This window comes from Morone saxatilis, unplaced genomic scaffold, assembly GCF_004916995.1.
Source record: "Morone saxatilis isolate NCDOM2014 unplaced genomic scaffold, NCSU_SB_2.0 Contig0, whole genome shotgun sequence".
In the NCBI taxonomy this organism is placed as follows: domain Eukaryota; kingdom Metazoa; phylum Chordata; class Actinopteri; family Moronidae; genus Morone; species Morone saxatilis.
In genome coordinates, this window is record NW_023339650.1 from 20,585,819 (window position 1) to 20,595,569 (window position 9,751).

At 44.8% G+C, this 9,751-nt stretch overlaps 1 protein-coding gene across 1 annotated transcript; it reads right to left on the minus strand.

Annotated features, from left to right (window-relative positions):
- Positions 1–15: 15 nt before the first annotated feature.
- On the minus strand, positions 16–7,432 carry LOC118322283 (cullin-1; the record flags this gene model as incomplete). The annotated part of the gene is given in 15 exon segments (XM_035653932.1): positions 16–140; positions 265–341; positions 632–749; positions 855–986; positions 1,107–1,155; positions 1,708–1,814; positions 1,904–2,011; positions 2,317–2,447; positions 2,924–3,086; positions 3,230–3,393; positions 4,375–4,465; positions 4,633–4,683; positions 5,512–5,679; positions 5,793–5,967; positions 7,022–7,432. Coding segments are annotated over 15 exon segments (1,799 nt in total), but the record flags the coding sequence as incomplete, so codon positions are not given.
- Between the last annotated feature and the right edge of the window lie 2,319 nt (positions 7,433–9,751).

The window sequence follows — 9,751 nt, forward strand, 5'->3', positions numbered from 1 at the left end:
GTCCCCTCTCTCTGTGTGTACCTGTTCTTGAAGCAGTTGGTGACCAGCTCTCCTTTGGACAGGTGATAGAGCCAGGTGAGCTTCCTGCCGCTGTGCCTGCTGGCGTAAAACGCTGTGAAGCGCTGATAGCTTCGCTCCAGCTGCACAGAAACAGACACAAAGAGGAGAGTTCAGAGTGGTGGTTCTCAAACTGCGGTCCGGGGACCTCCAGAGACTAATTCGGTCGCACTGAGGTCATAAAAGCTACTCTTATGTTAGTCTTACCTCAGAAGGCAGAGCGAAGGTGCAGGACTGCTGGAAAGGCCAAGACCCAGAGCTAAGAACCTGGATACTGAAGTCCACTGTAAGACACAAAGATGATGTAAAATCATTCAAATCATTCATCTGCTCCTCGTAGTGCCTGTTCATCTTTTCTGTCCAGTTTTTGAATATTAAAGAGGTTTTATGTCTCATTGTCTTTACAAAGTTTAAATTAAATGAAATTAAATGAATAAAAACGGGAAGTGGGAACTCTAAATTTAAAGTAAAATCATAATTCTTTGTGCATTTGTGACCTGAATACTTTAGGGATCAGCAGATACGCGTGTGTGTGTGTGTGTGTGTGTGTGTGCGTGCGTGCGTGTGTGCTCACAGTCCAGAGGCTCAGAGTTGGTCAGGTGCTTCTTGAACTGTTCGTTCAGGTCTTTACTGACTCCGATGTCCTGGAACATTCGCTGCAGTTTGGACGTGTACTCGAACCCGCACGCTTGCTGCATGAAAACAAGAACAGACCCAGAGTTAGTGTGAGGAAGCCGAGGGTGAAACCAGAGAGACAGAGACAGTGTGAGCTCTCTGCGGGGCGGACTGAGTCACACCTTCAGTTTGGAGATCATGCTGGCCTCTGCGTCGTCACTGGCGCTGTTCTGGTGGACCAGACGTTTGGCCAACATCTTAGCATAAAACTTCTGGAAAACGTCTTTGTCCTCGATGTACTTGAACACAACCATCTGAAAGAGGACAGACGGACAATCAGAGGAGAGTACTGCACTGCAGCTGTATGTGTACTCCCTCCAGTACAATATATATATATATGTGTACATTTGTGCAAACAGGTCGAAGTATCTCACCACTTGGTTGAGTGTGTCCTCCAGTTCTGCCTCCTCTGGGTTTTTAGAGCTGAAGTAAAAACACACAGTTTATATTTGCCTCAGGACGGACTGCAGTGCATAAAGAATCTAAACGCCTGCTCACTTCCTTCTTCTATCTTCCTATCCTAACATTAGTGTGTGTATTCAGTATGCAGGTAAACCCACACACTCCAACTACTGATGGTTTCCTGCTCTCAAGTCTCCTTCCAGTGATCAGCTCCTCACTACACTCCTCTATTCTGTTATATTTCACTGTCTGTCTCTCACATCTGCACAGCGCTGAGTCAGCACTGTGAGCCCGTCTGTTTGCTGTCTCACCTCGCTGTCTTGTCACTGCTGCATTTTGTACCATACAAAGAACAAACTTGCCACCTTCGACTGTAACAAAAACAAACAATCAATAATGTAGAACCTCAGCGTGTTTCGGCATCACGCTGGAAAAGGGCGAGGGATTAAACCCGGGAACGAATGCTGATTGTACCGTTTCCCACTGAAGACAAGAGTCAGGCGTTAGAGGGCGTAAGTGGGCTTTTAGTCTGAGCACTGTAAAGACTTCCTGTCCACCTCCAATATGACCCACCTCTTCTTCAGTAAAGAGTCGCAGTATCTGGCCAGCAGCTCTGGAGATTTGCTGGACGACTGAGCCATCCTGGTGACGGCGTTGTTGTTGATGAACCGACCACACGCCTGTGAAAACACAGAATATCTGTACATGATATCTCACGGACAGACGCTCCGATTCTCTCCTGTAAAGTTCACGGTGTGATTTTACCGACCTTGTCGAGTGCTGCCACGAAGCCGGCGTCGTTGTTGAAGGCAGACATGACCAAGGCGTTGTACTTCTTATGGACGTCCAGGGTGGTCTGGACGTAAACTTTTGGGTCCTGGAAGAAACAAACACATATTTGTGTTACTGACTGCACTTTTTTACACCTTTACTACGCTCGACTTCCTGCTTTCAGCCCAAATTCTCGACTGATCACGAGAGAGAGAGAAACCTGAATGGCTGCTTCGAGTATCAATCTGATACCTGCACATTAAAAATAGATCTTTTCTAACAAGTGTGTACTACTGAGCCTGTAAGATAATGATAATGTGGCTGATAAGGACTGAAAACCGTCCACAGAATGTTCGGATCAGGACATTAACTCTTGAGAATTGTTATCGGAGGTAAAAAAGCGGTCCGTACGTTGAGCGCAGCCTCTCCACACTTCTCGATGGCGGCCAGACCCTGGTTGTGGATGTGAGTCTCTAGAAGTTTCTTCAGTTCACCCAAACCGTCTGTGATCCGAGACACCAGGTTGTACATCCGTCCCAGGTCTAAGAGGAGATACGGGGAGAGAGACGGTATATCATCAGTCATATTTCCAAAAACAATGCACATCACACAGTCTTTGCAAGTTTGTTACACTGAATATAAAAGTGGAAAGTAAACTGTTGACATTTAGCTGTTCCTGCTCATCAAGGGAAGAAATATCTACACAGTACATCTGTAAGTGCTGGCCTTCTCCTGGCACAATGTCTCCACCTAGTGGCTGCATCTTTAAACCCCTTTGGGAATATTGAGTTAGATATTTGACCCTTTGCAAGCAGCTATGAGTTTATTTCCTGTACCTTCTCTCTTATATCTCCCAGTTGAACCTTCATGTCTTTAATACTGTGAATCAATAATAATTCTGTATCAGGACCTCCAATATTGCAGCAAGGACCCAGTTTTGTGTGTAAAGACAGCAGGATTTCTGTTCAGGGTCAGAGGACACGGCAACACGCAGACCAAAATAAAACGGCAGGTTTACCTTCATTCTTGTCGGCGTCCAGAAGGTTCTGAAACTCGGTGTGGAAGATCTCCAGGTGTTTCTCTATGAGGACCTGCTCACACTTCCTGGCCAGCTCGTCCTGGGTGGATTCATGGAGGTAAACCTGCACACGCCGCTGCTCCTCCAGCAGACGGGCCTCCGCCTGAGGAAAAAACATCATCACTGTCACTCACAGCTGAAATGTTACCCAGAGGAGTTTTAAAAGCACCACAACAAGTAAATCTTTCATAACCTGCCATGAACCTGTTGAATTCATTCAGTGTTTGAATTGGAAAGAGCGTCTACCTTCTTCATGTACTCGGTGACGGGGTTCTGCTGCAGGAACTCTGTGCTCTCACGCGTGTAGAAACGTTCTGTGTCAGTGAGGAACTGACATTCAAAGTACTCCTTGTACACGGACAGCGTGGGGCCTTTGGCGAAGGCGTCCTCCTCGTTCAGACCCAGCTCAACTGGAGGAGGAGAGGGGACACACAAGAACAGATATTAATGCCTTTTAACCACAGGATAAACCCTGTTAGCTTCACAGTTACTCAACATGATTCAATCTTTGTGTCTGGATGGACGACAGATGAGGTTTGTTAAGAGGAATATCTAAGTTTCACTTGAACCAGGACTTGACTTTTAGTATCTAGTGACAATTCAATATTTTATACAGGGTTCGTACAGCTTTACAAGAGAAACATTCAAGCACTTTAAAAGACTCTTAAAGCCTTTTTCATTACATCTAAATTGTTACTATAATGTGATTTTTCGTAATTTGCAGAGAAAGGGATCAACAGAGGACTTATCTAATCAATTAAATGACAACTGAACACGCCAGGATCTTTTCATTTAAAACATTTAAAGATAATTTGGTTTACTCAAATGATTGTGTCGATGAAACACAAGATTATGTTGAAAATCATCAAGTAGTATATTCAGATTCAAAAATATTCCTAAAAATAAACGGAAAGTTTAAAATTAAGCATTATAAAAACTTTGTACCGCCCCGTTCAATACATTATGTCTGTTTACAATCTTGAGAGTTGTTCATCTATGTTGTTAGACATCTCGTAACTTGCCAAACAAAACCATTCAACGTAAACACATCCCATATATACCTGTACTGACTGATTCCCTGCAGACGTTCTACATGAAATGAAATCATTCAGTTAGGTTTTCAGATCTATCCGAAATCCCGATCCGGCCTAAAATCAAACACGATATCAACTGACGACGGAGGAATTATCACAGCTACAGGAAGCAGAATTAAAAGAAGAAGGGCTGAAACTGGCCTCTCGTATTTGAAGGTTGAAGAGATTTGGTGGCTCACACTTTTAAAACTAATCATAAAGGAGGAGTTAAGATCAGTTGTATGTACTTATGGACCTCAGAGTTACAAGCGTGTGGCTTTGCACTTCTTTATTTCTTCACTGTACTCATGGACCTACCATAAGACTGGACCACACCGCTGATCAGTCTGGTGTTAATGGTCTCGCCATTCCTCTCTCTCTCTATCAGCTTCAGCACAGCGTTTGTTACCTGAAAAAGAGAAATTAATGTTAGTATTTGTACAATGACAAAACTAAAAGCTCATGTAAAGACAGACAGAAGGTTAAGGCACACAAACTGAACATTATGAAGTTTAAATCTCTGCGTTGTGCCACTTATTTCTCTCTCCACGTCTATTAAAAAGAAGTAAAACACACCTGTTTGTTGAGGGGTCGGAATAAACACTCCCTCCAGGTCACAAGTGCCAGCTGGGAGGAAGCAGCAGAGTAGGAGAGGAGAGGGCGAAGACAACAACGAGAAGGTTAACAAAAAGGTCAAAAGACTTCAGGCTGCATGTTTGATACTCGTCTCCATTCCTTTTGGACATTCATTCATTGAGTCAGTCAGTCTGTCTTGTGAAAGCTTTATAATGAAGGAATCCTTTAAACCGATGCATCAACACAAACATGAAGCACAGAGGATCGGCTGTGACTTCAGCTCCCAGAGTCATCCACTACGAAGCTCCATCTATTTGGAGAACAGTATTGTTTCTGTACTTACACGATCATGAATAATTTGCAGAAGTAGCTCATTATCTAATGCAGCTCTCTGACAGGTCAGGACTGTGATGTTTTATCAGCTAATCCTTCCATACAATCCTCTGTGTAACACTACTTAAGGTATGATGAGACATTTATCAGACAAACACGCTGGCTTGTCTGCGTACAAAGAAGGAAACAGCATCTGTTTAATGGAGCTCCAGAGGTGGTAGGACGTTGTATGGTGAGTTACGACGGTTGTTAACTTCTTTTATGCTTTCTAACTGCAAGTAAATCTGCAAGTTAAGATGTTAAGTAAGAAGTTGCTATATTTATTAGAAAACAGCGTTAACTTCAGTGGAATGTTTTTGATTATAAGAGGAGGAGAGTTGTTTTCTGATGATACTCAGACTCGAGTTCTCGCTCCGGCTCTACTGAGCGTGATTAGAAGCTAAAAATACTTCGGATCCAAACACACCTTCAGTATTCATTTAAGCTCTGGTGTGAGCAGCGTGCCCCCACAGTACCGGCACAATCCCCTGCAGATAGCAGACGTACCGAGTATATCTCATAGATTCCCTTGCGTCCCTCATCACACTCCCGTCTGACCCAGTGGCGGTTGAGGTAGGCACAGATCCCGTTGAGGACCTTACTAGAGAAACGGTAATCCTCCCACTGCTGGGTGTAAAACTTCAACACACACTCATCCATTAGGTCCTCGCCATCCTGGAGGGAAAACCCGGAACAGAGAGAATATCGGTGAAATGTAGAGAGAGTGTCATCAGGAAATTACACAAAACAAAGAAGTGCTGACGCTGCAGAGACGTGTGTGGACTCACCTTCAGCAGGCTGGTCAAATAGTTCTTCAGGAACTCCTTGAGTCGCTTGTAGAGCTCCAGGCCTACAAACTGAGCCCCACCTGGAGTGGTGGACTTTTTGGAGGGCTTGGCTGGAGGCACCGAGCCCCTGCCCTGGCTGGACTGGTGGACGCTGGTACAATAGTTATATACATGTCTGAGGGGAGAGTTAAGGAACAGACAGACACATCACAGACGACCGAACTCTAACGCTGAATCTGAACAGTGTTAAACCTAAAATAAAGCTTTAATTCATCTCCAACATGTAGCAGATCTTTAGAAGCATGAAACAAGAAGCTACAGCACTGATGGTTGTTATTCCTCACAGGATTTCTTTTATACACAACATGCTACAAAGCTAACTATAACTGGTAACCAGCGATAGATATATATATATTTATATAGCGTAGTTTCAAATGAGAGCTGTCCTCCACAGGGTTCTCGGGATTACCCAGCTCTGAGCTACATGGCTGCGGGTGCCATTTCGTAAGCTTCCAAGGGAATGACGACCATCCTTTACTGCTAGAAAAGCTGCCGAGAAGGAAGGCGAGGTTCTGCCAACAACCAAATGTGCCTCGAGAAAGAATCACCCCCTTTGTACTTCGACAGTGCTGTATTTTAACTGTCTGTACGTCCTGGTTTACCTGTGACTGTAAACCCTACCTGTGTGGATATTAGTGGATATTGTGAATTATGTAAAAGCACCAGACGCTATCGTGAAGTGAAATGTTTGTTGTTTCCTGTTTTCAGGACTTTGTCCTGGGTGTCGCTACCTGAGCAAACCACAATAAAACAGGTTTTGGTTTTTAGAAAGGAGGAAGTAGCAAACCAGTGCGCCACACACACACACACACACAATAGTGGTAACCATTTGCTACTGTAAGGCAACGTCACTAAACTTAAAAAAAAGATCCTTTAGGTGAGATTCTGATTGTCTTGGTAAATAATTAAACTAAATATAAATGTTTACACTCTTAAAGTGAGTAAAACTTAATTAACGTTAATTATTATCTATAAAAATGTCAGATAATAGTGAAAAATGTGCACCACAATTTTCCAAAGCTGACATATTTCATATTGTCTGACTTATATATTCACTAAAACCAGTGAATGAGCTTTTAAATGTACTTAATTCATTTTCACATTTGTAAGACTCGACCCAACACAGAGCTTTAATCGCAGCGCCAACCCTCCCCGATCTCTCAGGATACGTGTAGAGTTCCATGTAGCGTGACTTGGCCATGCTCTGCCGCGTGTACACCTGCTGGATGCCAGCCCGCAGGTCGTCCCATATCTGGTCCAGGCCTATCTGTTTCAGTCCGTGGGGGTTCTGGGTCCTGTTTGACGACATCGTGGAGCTTCGTCCTCTCCTCTCCCTACCGAACAGCGCCCTCCCTTTCCTGCTCCGGCGAGCGTTGGCCCCCCGGCTCCTCTCCTCGGTTGCTTCGGGTCCTGACTCGCTCTGCTCTCAGAGTGCGCGGTCCATCTGGCAGCGGCTGCAGCGCTTCGGGAAGCTTGTCGGTCGTCGGGTTGAGACGGGATTGCAGTCCCACTCTGCACGCCTGGGTGGCGCTGTCTGCCACTCCTCCGCCTAAAAGCTTTGGCACTCCTCACCAGATGACCTGCGAGAGACACGGTGAAGAAAAAACACATTTTGGTTCATGTTTCATTCAGATAAAGGAACAAGCGACGCAAAAAGACGAGTCATTGTCGGGTTTCCTCGGTGCTGATATCCAGGTAGGTTACATGGATTTACAGCTGGCTCTGATCCCTGTGGACGCTGACCCGACCTGACGTCACTCAGATAATGACAGATTAGTCCACTTCAACGCCTCCCTGGGTTCCTTCTGGGCCAGTCGGCGCCCGGTCTCCCTCGTCTACCTTCCTTTTCAGGCCACTACGAGTTAATTTTAACTTTTAAGCATTTGTCCGAAAGCTTCGTCCGAACCTGTAAGCAGTTCAAAGCGTCTCATCACCTGGAGCTGTTGAGTGGAGAGCGCTGTGTCTCCAGCAGCGGAGGACAGTCCTGCTGTTACACAAACCGCTGCACCGGCGCTGTTCTTTTCACATTAAACGTGCTTTGTTTGTGTCTTTGTTCGTTCTTCACCGCACCAAAGTTGGCTGAAAGTTTAGCTCCAGTGAGACGAACGTGGAGTCAGACTGCGACATTACGGCTAACTGACAGACCTGAAGCTGTAATTTCATCCCCACTGTCAGGAACAGAAGAGTTCATCCACATCTTCCAACAGAGAGAGAGAGAGACACTTCATGACCTTTCACACCAGACATGAACATGATTATTAGATTGTTGTGCTCATGTTATTGTTTCACTGAAGCAACAGAAAGAATAAACTCTGATCTAAATGAAGCAGCGGACAGAGAGAACAGAGTAACAGTCCACCAATGATTTTATTTAATTACGGAGATAAAAATAACAACCTAACTCACTGTAGTCACTAAATGCTGAACTCAGCTTCTTAAAACAACACGTTTCCTTTCTCTCAGCTGTTGTTGTGATGTGAGATTTAAAGTTGTGCTCATACACTGTCCGGTCATGTGACAGATGTTGTGAAACAGCTGCATTCAGACATAATCTCACTTCCAAAATGCCCCAAAAAACATAAGAGGGAATGTCCAAGTCGACTAAAAACAGAAAACATTTCATTCTCAAAAGTGAGGATGTTTTTCTTTCAGTCGGGTTCGGACAGACAAAACAAAGTATTTAAAGTTGTCATATTAATTGACAAAGAAAAGAAGTTTCCGCCCTAATTAAAATCAATCAACGCTGCCAACAGCAGTTCAAAAGATGGGAAGGAAGAAAAGCTGCCGATTAAACTAACACACGTTCGTATTAAAGGCTCGTGTGTGTTTAAATATAAAGTGATAGTTGTTATCGGCGGTGCAGCCTCGGAGACTGACGGGTAGAAACTGCTGCGTTCATGTTGGCGGTGCTGCTATATTTAGAGGAGCAGGCGTGCAGTCACCGGCCGTTCACAGCTATTAGGGCCAGAGACTCAGGACGTGACCCGAGTGCAGCAGCGTTAGAGGAAGAGGAGGAAGCTGATTGACCTGTTTGCTTCCTGCTCCTGTTGACGGAGAGTCCAGTGAACCGCTGACGTTTTATTTCTACTAGTTTATCTTGTTTACGTTTATAAAGATGGTGAAAATGAGAATTGACTATTAAAATAGTTGCTGACTGTCAAAAAACGAATAAATATTAAAATATAAGAGTAACACAATCCAACTACCAGCACAGGAGGTGAACCTGGCTGAGAGGTTTCAGTTCAGTTTGTACGGCCGCAGACGTGCTTCAGTGTGTTCACTCGGTGCTCGTGGTGAAGGATATCTCCAGATTATGAACTATAGTTTGCAGTTTAACAGCTTAAAAACATTCAGGCAGAAATGTAAGCAATCGGTGGGCAGAGCCGAGTAAAGTTCAACATCTCAACCCTCGAAACAGGAGAACGCTGACATATTATAAATCACACCTCTGAGGTTTGGATTAGATCTGATGATCTAATCACAATATTTATACTCCTGAAGAAACTTTAAAACCATCAAACTCTGCGTCTGTGTTTATATTTACCCTCCTAACCTCAGGCAGGATGTGTTAACCGATGGACTCAGAACCCAACCCGTCTCGGTCCAGAGTCCAGACCTGCTCCAGCCTCCGCTCCTCTTCAGCGGCTCCTCCTCGCTACACTGGGAATAAAACAGGCCCCTACCTGAGGTGCACCGGCAGTTGCCATGGCAACTGGGGCAGACAATGCCTCCGGGCGGCGACTCGGCAAACAGACGGCGGAGAGAGTTTCTATTCACCGCCGGTTAAAGAGGAGAAAGAAAAGGTGTCCTTCACTGCAGCTCTGGGGTCAGATTACAGATTCCCACAGCAGTATCTGACCTGCGACCAGTTTCTACAGTATCTGACCTGCGACCAGTTT